Genomic DNA, 15,800 nt, shown 5'->3' on the forward strand with positions numbered 1-15,800 from the left:
CAGGGGTCGGGTCGCAGGGGGCAACAGCTCCAGCAGGGGACCCCAAACTTCCCTTTCCCGGGGCCACATCTACCAGCTCTGACTGGGGGATCCCAAGGCGTTCCCAGGCCAGTGCAGAGATATCATCTCTCCACCTAGTCCTGGGTCTTCCCCGGGGCCTCTTCCCAGCTGGCCGTCCCTAAGGAGGCGCCCAGGGGGCATCCTCACCAGATGCCCAAACCACCTCAACTGGCTCTTTTCAACGCAAAGGAGCAGCGGCTCTACTCCGAGCTCCTCACAGATGGCTGAGCTTCTCCCCCTATCTCTAAGGGAGACGCCAGCCACTCTCCTGAGGAAACCCATTTTGGCAGCTAGAACTCGTGACCTAGTTCTTTCGGTCATGACCCATCCTTCATGACCATAGGTGAGGGTAGGAACGAAGATTGACCACAGCTCTCTTTTCGTCACAACGGTGCGGTAAAGCGAGTGCAATACCGCCCCCGCTGCTCCGATTCTCCGGCCAAACTCACACTCCATCTTCCCCTCACGTGTGAACAAGACCGCGAGGTACTTGAACTCCTTCACTTGGGGTAAGGACACATTCCCTACCTGGAGTAGGCAATCCATCGATTTGCTGCTGAGAACCATGGCCTCAGATTTAGAGGCGCTGATCCTCATCTGTTTGGAATTATGTAATGTAGTGGTGAATTCATTCGCTTCTCCCGAACTAGTTTATTGAAATATTCCACAACAGTATCCTTATTTTGAAATGTTATCATTCATAAGTTATGTTAACTAAACCAGTGTAGTGATTGTACAACTGGACACAGCAAATCCATTTTATATAAAATATATATATAGGTATATATATACACAGTAGCTGCACATTGTTTTCCCCTTCCGCTTGATGGTTTCTCCTGCTCCCTAAAACAGAATCTATAGTTGGTTTATAATCACAAAACAAAAGGACCAAAGCAACCAAGGAAGTGCGTTTTTATTCTCAACATTTGTAACATTACTGGACAGGACGCAGGGGGATTCAGGTGAGGGGGACAGCCTGCATCTGGGGCTGGGGGGTGTATGTCAGAGCAGTTTGTTATCACGTCATGTGTGTTTAAAAATACAACATTGGTTACCACGCCACGTAACTGAAGCAATTTTATAAACTAAGATATGCTGATATTTGAGGGAATTCTAGTACTTTTAAAAGTGACCTCCAGCCTCCCCGCTGCCTCCGTCCTGCACTGCATGATGGGACATGCTGGGCCGCATTGATGTGTCCTCAAAACTGGCGCTTAGAGGGCTGCGTCCCTCAGCCGCGGTCAGAGGAGCCAATGTAATGGGACATCCGAAGTAATTTATGACTGTGTCCTCAGAGCATGCAGCTGATGAAATGAGACACAGCTACAGACTCTCACACTCAACCGTTCAATTCCTGAGGGTTCAGGTGGGGATTGGGAATGGGCCCAGTTTGCATACATATATATATATGTCTAAATATATATATATATATATATATATATATATATATATATATATATATATATATATAAAAATAAATAAATATAAATAATACATAATAAATAAAATAAATATAAATAAATGATACATTTGGCAATAAAATTCTTTTTGATATTGACATTTACAGTGTGGCCATTTGTTTTTTGTTTTTGTTTGTAGTGTATATTTGTGCAGTTTCTAAGATGAGCTTGGTGCAGATTGTACTTGTACAGGAACGTCACCAACCGGAAGTGAAAGTAAAAGCCGGAGTTTCCTGGTTGGGACTCACAGCGTCGGCTTCTTCGGCGGAGCGATCGTCTGAGGCGACATGAGCTCGTTCCAGTTCAACAAGCTTTTGCTGGACATTTCCAACCAGCTGACCGAGGACCAGCTGAGTAAAATGAAGTTCCTGGTGCGAGACCTGGTGGGCAAAAGGGAGCTGGAGAAGATCACGAGCGGGACGCTGCTGTTTCAGGTGCTGACGGAGAGACGCCAACTAGGAAGTGAGCAGACGGAGTTTCTGTCCAAGTTGCTCAGAGACATTGACCGAAGCGACCTCTCGGACAAATTGGACAACTTTGAAAACGGTTCGGCGCCGTGTGACGACCAGCCGGACCCGTCGGAGAGAGGTAGGCTCGAGCCCGCGGCGCGCGCGCGCGGCTCCGCGGTCTCTGATCACACGCTGCGTTATCCAGCCGCGCATACAGATGTTAGATGGGTTTGACAAACACTTCCCAGCGTTCACACGACAACCGGGGTGATTATATGTGTAGGTTACTTTCACTAGTCCACAGTATGGTTCCCCCAAAACATCCTACGTTTCCCACAATGCAACTTGGGTTCACTTGGTTGAACCGTGGCGGTGGGCGTGAGGGGAAAAAAATCAATCCCATTTCTAATCACTACGGGATGACATTTACCAATTCATTTAATAATTACATTATTTTGCAGTCTTTTTTTTTCTCTTATTTTTAGTAATGATCAAGACCAGGGTTTCCAACAATGAATCACACTTCCTAGAGGCTTTTACACACCAGGGTGTTTGTTTTATTTGCATTGAAAGTTGATTTTTTATGTATATATATATATATATATATATATATATATATATACCACGTACAACGTTAATCTAAACAATGGCTGTCCATAGATTAAAAGGAATTAACCAATTAATCGCAAATTTCGCAATTCGATTAATGGCGATTAATGAATGTTGTTGTTGTTACAGTGTTGTTGTTAATGAATGTTTTTTTTTCTTTTTCTAAAGAGTAAATCTTACAAGTAATGAGTAATCACTTTAGAAAGGGTGTATTTTAGACAATGTTGTTTAATTGTTAATGTTATTTTGAACACAAAACTACACACATTTGATCATCGTGGAGGCAGAAAACATGTTGAACTAGCGACTCTTCCTGTTGTCCTCGTGCTCTCAACTCTCCATCATTTAACGACTGTGTTTTAAGTGCCAACAATCTCCCACATTTAGCCAGGATGTTTTCCAAACCACTGTCTTTTGGGGACATAGTGGTGGTCCACTACAGGGTAGATGTTGAGATAGAAGTAGCATAGCAGCTAGCTTAGCATAGAAAAGCTTTAGTGGTCCGTTTGTCACTCACCCCCCTTCGTTTGACACGTGGATGAATTCCTCTGCTCAGTTCTTCGCTTGTTTGTTTTACTTCCAATGCAAAAAGCTCTTTTCATCTTCTTGGAAAGAGCCTTCGTCTTGATTTCTCCGATGTAACTGACTGTAACCGACTGCTGTTCTAGCGTCTTATATATTTAAAAACTCAACATTGGTGACCAACGTCACGTAGCTTAAGCCATTTTTATATACTGAGATATGATGTTAAGTATTATAACATTTAAATCGGTTTACATTTGAGTAAATTCTATTACTTACATTTGAAAGTGATCTCGCCCCTCCCCCGCTGCCGGCTCACCTGCCTCCGTCTTGAATAACGCACTACATGATGAGATACGCCGGGCCGCAAAGGATAGATCGGATGTGTACTAGTGTACACAACACTGTACAAGTTGGCGCCTAGAAGATTGTCAGACAGTGGTCAGTAGAGCTGGAACATTTCTCTTTATATTTCAATGATTCTTTTCTGGATTATGATAAAATTGGCCATACATTTTTTTAAAGGCTACGTTGTACTCCCCATGATTAGTTAATTCACAGCAATGAGTAAAATGGCGTCATTGCCTATCGAAGCCCCCCACCACTCATTCATCAGTGATTTTCTAAACTTGCAGTCTTACTTGGCTCCAATGAGAGCAAAATGCCACAATACCACTTCACAGTCTAAAAGGTTGTGGATGTCGTCCTTCTGCTGATTCATTTCAACAGGCTTTTATTATTAAACACAATTTTGCGTGTCAATATTTGTGCATTAACACAACCAAAATGTTTGAATAATTAAAACACCAAAAATGTACGTAGTGATGCGTGTATATAAGTATAAGTGTTTAAAACTAAACTAATATCTAACAACTTTCTATATATTGCGTTAAACGTATAGTTCACCAGCCAGCCATCCATAAATAGTATTTTCTGTTACCATGATAATGATAGAGATGATGCACATAACGTACCAATCACAAGTTTCTCATTTACATTTTGTATAATAATGCTTTGTTCCCACACATTGTTTTTCTGGCCTTCCCTCTCTTTAGATAAACTGGATAGCGCCACCGATGTGATCGCGGGGAACCTGGGAAAGCCCTGGCGCAGGCTGGGCCGGAGGCTGGGGTTGAGCGACGTCAAGCTGGAGTCGGTCTCCACGAGGCACACGGACCTGGAGGAGACGGCCAGGGAGATGCTGAAGGAGTGGAGGAAGAGTCGGGGGGCGGCGGCCCGCGCGGCGGAGCTAGTGGAAGCCCTGAGGCGCTGTGACTTCAACCTGACTGCCGACAAAGTGGAGGACGCACTTTCAACCCCCTGACGTCGACGGGACGTTTTACAGATGAGACGTGAACTCTGGGAGTGAAAAGACGGATGTGATTAACCTTTTTTGCGAAAGAAAGAAGTAAAAATCACAAAAAATGCTAATGGTATTTCATATTTTGACCTGAGGATGAAACACAGATAATAAACTTAATGTGAAAGTAATGTGTCAGCAAAATGATCATTCAACATTCTGCAGGTGGTGGTCTGCAGTCTAGCTTGGCAGGTTTAAATTACAGCCTTTTAATGTTTTTTCTGCCGATATCGGGCAGCAAGTGTGTTGTGGTGGTCTGGGGGGGCTATATTTTTAATCTTAAACGGACCTTAATGTTTGATGCTGTATTGAATAACAATGGAAACTAGAGATTGAGACTATGAAGGACCACTGAGTCACTAGACATGTGAATACGTGTGAGTTATTTAACCTTTGGGAAATCCACCTTGCTTTCTTTTGGCGAGTCACTTCTCCTAACTTGATAAACACAAACAAAATACACTGGTAGTTGTTAGAGGTGCTGTTAAACAGCTCTTTGAGCTAAGCTATGCTAATCAGCATCTCGCTGCTGCTTCATATTTTATAGCCAGAAAATGAATGAAGGCCAATGAATGAAGGTCGCTTTATTTTTGGATCAGAAGATTGCAATTGTTGACATTGTTTCATGTGATATGAGGATAGAAATGAAAGGGTGTTTTTAAGTTTTTAACACCTTCTGAATCTACAAAGTGCCCATGCCTTTTGTCATTGAATTATCAAACAGTAGAAGCAGCGGTCTGCAAAACACCTCATCTGTTTCATCACTGTGCTCCTGATGTTGATGATCAGGGAGACGGGGCAAAGTTCCAGTTTCTGCAGAATGAAAAAGTGTGTCATTAAGATGGAGCAGAACGACGGACAGGTCAAAAGACAGGTCATACAAAGGTCAATTCACATTAAGTCTCTCTCAAAACAACACTCGTGTCACATCGATAACAGTTTTCTATTTTTGTTCAGTATATGCTGCAGCTTCCCTCACAAGGTGTTCACTGTTGAATACAGTATGCACTCAATTGGCACTCACTACTTTGTGATATCATTGAACTTTGACCCTATTCAATAGCGTAACCACGCATTCTTTGGGGGGGGTCGTGTGTCCCCCAATATTGGGAAAATACCAATCTGTCATGCCCCAAATCCATTAGAAAATGTGTAAAATATATGTTCTCCTTTTATGAACACTGTCAATGGATTGGTCTGTTGTTATGTCTTCCAGATGCAGTCGGTCAACCTGTTATTGTAGAGCCTTTTACCATATGTGAACCTTAAACTGTGACAATGCTGGCATACTACATATATAGAAATATACTTCATTTCTATTAGATTTTGATAGTGAGAGAGGGACAGGGGGGCATGACACGCAGCACAGTCCCCATGAGGACTCCACTCCAACCTGGGATGCCGCCGCCATGACTCCAAAAGGCCACCAGCTGCATGCAGTGGGGCAGCAACGCTTAGACATCCCTGCAGAATGCAGTGCAGTCCCACTGCGTGGCTTCTTCAGATTGAAAAGTTTTAGTTCACGGACTACAGGGAATGAAGTTTTACTGTGGTTTGGTGTTTTTATACATTTGCGTATACTTACAGCACTGGTAGAGCCTGTTGAGCCTGTCGATGTCATTCTGGCTCATCTGGGTGGCCTGTCCAAAGGGCACGTTGCTGTTGGGAATGGGCACCATGGTGGGCTGGTTGTTCTTGGAGAAGGCGTACCTGGAGAGTCAGCGGTACCACATTACATGGCGGCTTAGGATTGGGTTTTAATGGAAACAATCCCCGATACATCGAGAGAATGTGGTTCTTTATTGTGTCACATGGTCTTGTTTAAGAGCAGATCCCTGTTGGTTCTGCTACTTCTCCAGAGTCCCTGATGAACAACTGCTCATTCAGGCCAGTAGCTTCCCTAAGTGTTCCTAGAAAGAAACACTACAACTCCAAAGTGATAGTAGCTATATAAAAAGGAAATGTTATAACTAAATGACACAGACACACACGTGTGTGAAGACACAAAACAGTGCAGAGGTGGAGCCATTTGGTCTCACTTGTCGTACTGCATGACCGAGCCGTAGTCATAAGAAGTTCCCTGGTTCAGGGTGGCAATCTTGTTGAAGTTGTACTTCATGTCTGCGGAGATATGAGAGTAAACGTACATTTAAAATGACAGACATTTCCCGTTTTAAAGGCAAGTGAGAAGATCTACATTTCGTTTCTGCAAACATCAGTGCCAAAATTGTAACATTCAGTGCTCCCCCTGACCAATACAGCTATGCTTTGATCATCTACTGATCTTAATTCCAGTCTGCAGTATTGTTTTTCTTTTTCAAGACAAAATGTAGTAAACAGTCCGCAGGGTCAGAGCCTCTCGATGTAGAGCCGGGCAGATCTTCTAATTGGCTATTTTCACATTGATCTGAGGGCAAAATAGTGTTTTTGATCTTTTCATCCTTGAACAATGCAGTGGTCTCTGCCTCTAAGACGACCCCAAAGACTTAAAATGACCAGTGGTGAAGTAGATGAGCTGCCTAACCCTCGATGATGTTTTCCCACTGCACCCTGATGTGGTTGTCCCTGTCGGAGCGGGTCTGCTCGTGGTTGAAGCCCAGGGCGTGGAGCAGCTCGTGCTGGACGGTGCCGTGGTAGAGGCATCCGCTGCGGGCCAGAGACACAGTCTGAGCGCCGCCCTGGCGACCCACGGACGAGTAGCAGCTGTCGATGCACAGACACACAGCGGGGTTCAGAACTCGTGGGATTGCAAAGGGAAGTGCTGGCCCACGGTTGAAGGTCTCAATTGTTGGAGGATGAGGATGAGTTGTGAGCTCACGGCCGGAGTCTTACCCGTTCCTTGACTCGATGCTCAGCCACTCGTAGTCTCCGTTCTGGTAGGGTCTGAAACGGATGCAGGACATCGAGGAGAAGGACTCCAGTCCACGAATGATGATGGCTTGCTCTCGGGAGGCTGACGGCAGAAACATGACAGGTTGAAAAAATCTCCTGCTGCACGGCTTTAACTTCACCTGAATGATTTATGTTGTGTAATGTTAATGGAATTACACAATGCACTTTTCACTGACAGCCCCCGGTTGTTATCATAAGTATCCCTTTTAGGTCCTCACAGAGAAATAAAACATCTCCAGTCTCCACAGGTCAACTCATGAGGTCCAAATATTCCCAGGGAAGGGAGGGTCAAAAAGAATGAATGTAAACGAAAGAATCCCTGCTCACAGTATTGGTTGGCGATGAAGTAGGGGATGTAGACCTTTCCATCGGTCCACTTGTTCCACAGGCAGCCTCTGGCGGTGCAGGGGTCGGCGTTCCTCTCGGCCTCAGACTTGATAGCGATGTCGCCTCCGATCAGGATGGGCTCGTCCAAGTCGGGGTCTGCGAGAGCAACGCGGGTGTTGGGGGTCCGTTGGATTTACACAGCAGTTCACTATTCATTTGTTATTCCGTACAGATTGGTGACGTGTTACAGGATGTTACATGCTGTTGTGTGTGTAATGATTTAGTTGTACGTTGTTGTTGTGGTGTTGCATTCAATGGTACCCTTCTGTTGTGTCAACTTGTCTAACAACATGGCCTCCGTAACAGAACCGTTAAGGTGGAGAAGAGCGCTACTCACTGCGGTCTCTGTTAGCTCTCTCCAGCAGCTCGCTCACAGAAAGCTCCCTGGAGGTTTCGTCCTCAGCGGTGGCAACATCTGCACAACGTGAGACACGGCAACAACTGTACAATGGCCATTTACAACAAAACAGCTGAGTGATCTCACTGAAAATGTATATATATATATATATATATATATATATATATATATATATATATATAAGAAGGGCTTTTGTTCTATTCTTACCTCCCTGTAATCGCCCACGGCGACATGGAAAAAGAGAAAAGCCAAATATTATAGGATTTTTCTTTTTTGTAATTAAAAGGTAAAAGGAATTATTGTGGTGATACATACGTGTGTAAGCTTTAGCTTTTCATTTTAAAGTGAAATACCAATAATATCTTTTAACCATATCAATTTGTTTTTTGTGCAAAAAAATAAAACTGCATATATGAATAAATAGGTAATACAAATAAATTTAAATAAAAGTCCAAAAAGGATGAATAAATGATTACGGAAAACGAGGCCTAAGTGTGTTTGGGTACAAAGATCAGTGCTGGTTTTCTTTATGTACTTTTTAATCTAGGCCTGGTTGTTATCAGTACTTGATAAAGCATTAAATATGGAATATATTACCTCAGCCCAGCAAGAGGACACCAGCAGCAGGCTCACAAGAGACCAAGAGAAGACCAACATGGCTGCAACTGACCTGCAGCAACCAGAGAGCAGGAGGACGGTGAGGAAGTGAAAACATTACTCACACTGAGGAAAAATTAAAAATCAGAAATATATAATCCATCTAAGTTATGTGACATATTATCCGACGGGGTTCTTACCTGAAATCCTCAACAGAGAGTGAGTGTCCTGCTGTTCCCCATAGACAGTTTATATACAGTCCACCACAGCACGCCTTTATCACTCGAGATGGAACATTCAGAGTTTTTTCAACTCGTGTGAAGAACTGCGACAGTCCCAGGTGTGTCGACTCGTGGTCCCTGTTTTTTTTGTGCGCATCTGTAGAAATAGTTTAGTACATCCCACGGTTCATCGTTTGTGTAGTTGCTAAAAAACAATTTCTGAAGAAACAACCCAAAACACATGCAATATGTAAACTCTACTACAAACGATTTTTACATGACAACTCTTCCCACATAGTGACTGCACACTGACCATGAAACAATATAATCACGTTGTAAATGCTGCGTACACTCAATGCACAAATGTGTAATTTTAAAATGATCACCTTCCTGGCGACATATCCTAAAAAGTATTTGACCATATTCACTAGTGGTGAAGATGACTTTATCATATCACTCTACTGTACTGTTATTTTAGCCCAATAAAATATAATGTATTCATATATTATATGTATAATACATTAATACTGTATAATGTATTATATGCTTCCTGACTTAGCTCCTTTAGCATAGCAACCACTGGACCCCGTGACGTTTTTCACAGAGGTCAAGGAATCGTGGTTAGGAATAGACATTAGAGGATTATTTGTGTTGACTTTTTGAATCCTGCAAATATTAAACAGTTTTTATGGCAAGCACCTTGACCTTGACCTGTATCGATAAAAGCGGCCTTTGCAGCTCAATTAGCCAGACCGCGAAGTTGAGACATGCTCTTCCCCTTAAACTGAAATTTTAATTCTTTGGCCATTCAAAGAAGTTTTCTTTGGTGTTTTACAAGTAAAATTCTTATTCCATTAACTGAGAAAGCCTCTTGCCTCAAAGTTTATTTAGTTGCTCCCCAGCTTTTGATTTGATCACATGGACTTTTCTAACAAGGGGAGTTTTTCCTCAATGTAGAATGTTTGTATTTAAAATGTCATCACCATTACAACAGTTTTGCAACGGGTGTGACATCTTTTATAATCCCTCTACGGTCCTGATTCCCTTAAAACACCTTTAAACATGTTATGTTGTTATGTTGGAGAGCCTGAGTTTAAAACATCTGTCACCCTGTCTAAAGGAAAAAATACATAAAAAAACACACAGCTCTTATCAGTGTGGGACACTTGACACGCTGTTATCAATCTGACCCCCACTGCCCACAGCAGGAAACTGAGGCGATAAGGCAGACACATTCTGTACGTGGCCAGTGGGGACGGTTCATTGCATCCACAGCGATCACGCCCGATATGTAACATGTATCTCAATATACCCTCATCGTGCTGGCTGGGCTTTATGATTCAAAGAGAATTACAGATTCATTTGTGCTGCTAAATACAGATTGGAACTGCTAAACCACATTCTTTTTGGAGATATACATGAAACACAAAACTTCACATCTCTTACAAAAGCAAATGCTCTGGGGAAAATGATATTAACTTTTTTTCTATTATTGCATTACAAATTTACACACAAACACCACGTTAATTGTTCTTTCCCCACACCGACTTCACACTGAAGTGCTGCACATGTAGGACACTGTTATCTGAAGTCTTTGGCATTATCATTTGGAGCCAGCTGTAAATAAAGACTACAAACACAAACGCAGTTAGTTTATTATCAGCGCACTTAGAAGCGTAGTTTTGTTTTTAATTGCGAAGACACAACCTGTTTTTTTTTAAGTTATTTGTCACGGTGTGGGTTTATTTCCTGTCTTATTTTGTTAATTCTGCCTCTTGTCTCCCTGGGTAACTTCAGTTCCTGCCTTGTCCTGTCATCCCCTGTGATTGTCTGATTGTTTCCACCTGTGTCCAATCACCTGCACCTCCCTAGTGTATTTAAGCCGTGTGTGTCTCTTGTCACTTGTCACGTTGTTGATTGTTCTGGATGGTCTCGGTTCCTGCCTCTATTTTGGCCCCTTGGCCCATTTGGAGTTTCTGACTATTAAAGTCTTTTTTGGTTTGACGTCTGCGTTTGAGTCCTGCCTTCCCCTCAGCCTGACATTATTACTTTCAATAAAAGCAAATTGCTGCTTGAAACTAAATTTCAAAAATGTATTGCATATGACTACATCTGATAATCTACATTAGACCAAGCATTTATATCACATCGCGAGCTGGAAGTGATTCTCTTGCTGCCAGACAGCATTCCAGGGCCTGGTTGTTTCGATTTGAATGACCAGAAGTGGTTCCGTTTTACAGAACTTCTCCTTGTCGGTGACACCAAAAACGCAGGCTTACAAGTGAGTGAAGGTGAGATGATGGGTGTGTGGGACCTGGAGGGTTGAGTGCAGAGCAGACGGGCAACAGAATGTCAGGCTCCAGAACAACATTACAAATAGTTTAGAGCAAAATTAAAGAAATAAACTAGAGAGGCCTACACACTCAACCCCCCCACACACACACAGACACACACACACTCTCAAACACACACACATTTGAACTGTCATGAAAAATCCTTAAGAGCTGACCATCAATTGAATGTTACAAACACAACATCAATCCATTAATTTATATTTGTTTAATGAAAGAATAATAAGGATAGACAGGATAAAAACTAACGTGTAGCGGGACTTGACGTAAATCCCGCGGGATTTGATTAAGCGTGGGGTGGGGAGTGGATGGACCCCCGGGGCTATGACCGATGACGTCACGTCACTTACGGGGACTCACGGGGCTGCTGGGGACGATGACGCGTGGTTGTGGTCCGTCCGTGGACCGGACACTTTGTTTTTTACCCCACGTGTTGCTCTGCCGAGGATCCCGCTGCAACGCACCCGAGGACCGCAGCGTGCCGCTTTGGAAGCGTGAGGGTGCGGGTAGTATATTACTCTTGTTACGGCGTCTTCTCCTTCTCCTTCTTCTTCTTCTTCTTCTCCTTGTATTGTCCCCGAAAGGGTAAATAATTTTTGGAGAGAGGAGTTAGTAAACTCTTCTTTGTGAGGGAACGTAAACGCGTGGTCTTGGGTGAGACAGAAATGGACCTAAACAGCCCATCATCGGTTTGAGGTGCTACATGTTTATCGTAACATTTCTACCTAACATCATTTGTTTGATAAAAAGTCTCAGCGAGTATGAAGGACTCTATTTATTATCTATTTAATTTATTATGTGTTTAATCTATTTATTATTAAAAATGGATCTGATACTTAAATTGAACTATACGTCCAAGTTCTTTTTTTAAATATTTAGTCGTTCAGACTTTTCCAAGGTGCTCATCCCACTTGGGATCTTACCAGAATAAATACATTGAATATGCTTGGAAAACACACACATGTGATGAACAAATACAAAGAGAGAGAGCTGTATCCAGAGAAAATATCTTTATTGTCAGATCTTTAGCTGATGTACAGCTGCCTGCTGTTCAGAGAGCACCAGGAGACAATCTTCCGTCCTTCTGCGTCCTGTCAGGACATCCGAGCGACCTTCTTCTGTAACGGCGCACAGAGGATCAGGTCAAAAGGTGAGTGATGGACACAGACTGCAGAAGGCAGCAGCAGTAACATGGATATTCACAGAGGGCTCATGTGGACACTCACAGCAGCTGTAGAGCGTGTTGAGCCTGGCGATGTCGTTGCGGCTCATCTCCTTGGCGTTGCCGAAGGACACGTTGGCGTTGGGGATGGGGACCATGGTGGGCTGGTTGTTCTTAGAGAAGGCGTACCTGCAAGAGGACACGGAGCGTTGAGAGGGAACAGAAGCACAAACAAACACACACACACACGTGTGTGAAGACACAAAGCAGTGCAGAGGTGGAGCCGTTTGGTCTCACTTGTGGTACTGCATGACAGAGCCGTAGTCGTAAGGAGTTCCCTGGTTCAGGGTGGCGATCTTATTAAAGTTGTGCTCCATCCCTGGAAATCAAGAAGAAGAAGGATCTAGTTACATTTGACTGGTTGTATAACTGCAGGGACAGAACGAGCTCCTGCTTCATGGAGGGTCAATGGTTTGCTGAGGAAGTGGTGTTGTCTCTTTCTGTCCACTAGGGGTCACCAGAGCACGACGTACTGCCACTCAAAAGCAGGAGATTGAACAAAGTTCATTGGTTTCATCATTTCTTAATCCTGAACAAGCGTTTTCTCCTTAGAAGTGAACTCTTTCCGGAAGCTACAAAGTGTTTTAAAGTTACTGAAAGATGTGAAGGGCTCATTGGGTCCTTTTCAGAAGCGCACCAGAAGTATTTGGTAAGTATCGGGTCTGCGCCTAATCCGAGTCTCCTTTGTGACTGAATTGTCTGCAGCTCACTGGCTCTCCTCTCTACTATACCAGAATAACGAACCGCTGCATTACCAGACACAACGTTCTGCAGCATGACTCTGATGTGGTTGTCCCTGTCGGAGCGGGTCTGCTCGTGGTTGAAGCCCAGGGCGTGGAGCAGCTCGTGCTGGACGGTGCCGTGGTAGAGGCATCCGCTGCGGGCCAGAGACACCACCTGCTTCCCACCGCGACGGCCGACGTAGGACCAGCAGCTGGACGGGGTCAGAGATGGGTGGATGGATACGGGAGTCTGAGGACACGCTGTGGACTGTAAGCGGCTCCACGTCGTCTCTTTCTTACCCGTTCTGGGACTCGATTTGCAGCCAGTCGCGGTCGGTGCTTCTGCTGGGCCTGAAGCGGATGCAGGAGAAGGAAGAGAAAGACTCCAGTCCACGCGTGATGATGGCCTGCTCACGGGAGGCTGGCAGGACCGCAGCACACAACATTCAGCTGTTAACCGTGAAACCCAGAGGACCGTGTGGGCCCCAAAATATCTGTGCGTGTGCGTGTGCGTGTGTGTGTGTATGTGTGTGTGTGTGAGGGCCTCGCAGGCCTTTGTGTGGCGCTTACAGAAGTGGTTGGTGATGTAATAAGGAATGTAGACCTTCCCGTCAGTGAACTTGCCCCACTTGCAGCCTCGGCTGGTGCAGGGGTCGGCGTTTCTCTCGGCCTCGCTGTCAACGGCGATGTCTCCTCCGATCAGGACGGGGTCACCGGCGGAGCGGACTGAAACACATTACAGCAGCAGCTCAGACGCCCGTTGAAGCTCAGACGTCTGTAGACACGCGGACCTCAGCAGCTCACTCACCCAGATTACTGTTGGCTCTCTCCAGCAGCTCTGAGACAGAAAGCTCCCCGGAGTCCTTCTCTGCAGAGACACAACAACACACAGCTTGACGTTGTGTACAAATACAGCAGTCACATACTGAGCATGCAGGTACACCAGCTCTGATTATCAGGAGAGATCACGTACCTGCCTGCAGGTCCAGCGTGGGATCAGAGGAGGAAAGAAAAACACATTAGACACAAGCTACATGACTTAGTGTGACGTTGACTTTTATCTGTAACTCCGTTTCTTATAGTGCCGTGTTCCCGTAGACCGGTCAGAATTAGAGATTGTGGGACAAAAGTCCATCATTGTAGAACATGAAGCTTTGTGGATAAAGTGCATCATCATCTGAGAGAGATGAAATAATACTCAACACAGTGAACAAAGGTGCTTGATAACTCAGCACAGGCGTAAATAAATTCACTATTCAACCTCCTGACAGCGTCTTTGTGAATGTGGAGAAGACAACCGGCTTCATACGTATATATGAGACGGTTTGTGTTTTGATGGTGACAGAGGACGCTCAACGTGCATTTCTTTTCAACATTAGTCAACAAGTGTTGACTAATAACCAGACGCCTCCCTGCGCTGCCATCGCCGCTCCTCTCTCCCGTGGTCCTACCTCATCGTCGGCCCAACAGCAGGCGGACAGCAGCAGCAGAGCCACAGCTGAGAACCTGAACACGGACATGCGAGCCATCCTCAGTAGACCTGTGGGACAGAGACAGGAGTCAGCTTCAGCTCAGAGGAAAGATCCAGTGTGAGAACCAACAAGAAATAAAACCGACCGCAGAAAGAAAGTGCAGACTTCTGTGTTTCATATGAGCTGCAGATATTTACAGCTGAACTCACCTTGGATCCTTTGGGGGACTTGTGCAGCTCAGGTTTCCTTCCAGGTTTTTATATGTGTGTTTGACTGCGTCATTGAGACCAAATATGGATTATCTTGTTTTAAAGAAAGCAGAGACCGCAAAATCCACAGGCTTATCAGTCATATAACGTCCATGCACATGGACAGAAGGAAATGTACCAATACTACTAAGCGTGAGAAAAAGGACACGTGTTTCAGTGAACATATTATATAAAAGGGAAAAATTCTCCCTATTAAGTGGACTAATTATTTACTGTGGTGCAGCGGTTCCCAAACTCAAGAATGCCGCGGCCCAATTTGAAATCTGAAAATCTTTCGCGGCCCACCCAAACCTTTAATCACAACTCTGATCAAATCATAATGATTAAATGACCTTGAGAAGTTAACCAAAATCAAACATCCGCGAGCAAAAGTTCGTCTCCGCGAGGTATTTGCTCGCTTGCGAAACATTTGTTGAACAACGACAGGCGGACAAGAGCAGCCGTTTCCAGCGAGAGCCTTATTGTTTTATTAATCTGTCCGTTTAAATTGTTTGTGCTTCATCAACTAATGTTTCACGTAACTAATGTGCAGAATCATAAATATTTTCATATTAATTTCAAACTTTTAAAAATTGAAAATTAAAAAACTATTTATTGAATACGCCATCACCATTTTGCCTCAGAAGGCTGTACAACGTATAACTTCCTTAGTCCTTGGCCCTTCACATCAGATAAGGACACCCAATGGATGTCCACAAGATGAGTCCGGTCGCTCACAAGAGCATGTTAATAATAAATGTACCCAGGGTGGATGGACAAAAAAAAAGCTTCAAAGTATACATTACAAAAGGATGGCAAATTGTGAAAACTCCTGTTTCCGTAGATAATAATGCATGAATAGAGGATTTG

The 15,800-nt window shown here is 44.1% G+C and overlaps 3 protein-coding genes across 4 annotated transcripts; 1 reads left to right on the top strand and 2 right to left on the bottom strand.

The window, feature by feature from the left end:
* Positions 1-1,277: 1,277 nt before the first annotated feature.
* fadd (Fas (tnfrsf6)-associated via death domain) lies at positions 1,278-4,591 on the top strand. Its single transcript, XM_040198397.2, has 2 exons — positions 1,278-2,108; positions 4,156-4,591. The coding sequence occupies exons 1-2, from the start codon at positions 1,808-1,810 to the stop codon at positions 4,422-4,424; spliced, it is 570 nt and encodes a 189-aa protein (XP_040054331.1). The 5' UTR covers positions 1,278-1,807; the 3' UTR covers positions 4,425-4,591.
* A 438-nt stretch (positions 4,592-5,029) lies between these two features.
* LOC120832224 (high choriolytic enzyme 1) lies at positions 5,030-9,066 on the bottom strand. 2 transcript variants are annotated; one of them, XM_078085283.1, is made up of 9 exons: positions 8,895-9,066; positions 8,695-8,767; positions 8,077-8,137; positions 7,680-7,835; positions 7,293-7,413; positions 6,985-7,163; positions 6,500-6,581; positions 6,046-6,170; positions 5,030-5,273 (listed from the first exon to the last, which is right to left on the bottom strand). In XM_078085283.1, coding segments are annotated over exons 2-9 (786 nt in total). In that variant the 5' UTR covers positions 8,755-8,767; positions 8,895-9,066; the 3' UTR covers positions 5,030-5,271. The 2 variants fall into 2 exon arrangements, with proteins under 2 accessions (XP_077941409.1, XP_077941408.1); XM_078085282.1 differs by lacking the exon at positions 8,895-9,066 and having other exon boundaries at positions 8,077-8,767.
* A 3,195-nt stretch (positions 9,067-12,261) lies between these two features.
* On the bottom strand, positions 12,262-15,322 carry LOC120832232 (hatching enzyme 1.2-like). Its single transcript, XM_078085286.1, has 9 exons — positions 14,892-15,322; positions 14,661-14,750; positions 14,019-14,081; positions 13,781-13,936; positions 13,511-13,631; positions 13,244-13,422; positions 12,726-12,807; positions 12,493-12,617; positions 12,262-12,384 (listed from the first exon to the last, which is right to left on the bottom strand). Coding segments are annotated over exons 2-9 (807 nt in total). The 5' UTR covers positions 14,740-14,750; positions 14,892-15,322; the 3' UTR covers positions 12,262-12,382.
* Between the last annotated feature and the right edge of the window lie 478 nt (positions 15,323-15,800).

This window comes from Gasterosteus aculeatus, chromosome 12 (genome assembly GCF_964276395.1).
Source record: "Gasterosteus aculeatus chromosome 12, fGasAcu3.hap1.1, whole genome shotgun sequence".
In the NCBI taxonomy this organism is placed as follows: Eukaryota; Metazoa; Chordata; class Actinopteri; order Perciformes; family Gasterosteidae; genus Gasterosteus; species Gasterosteus aculeatus.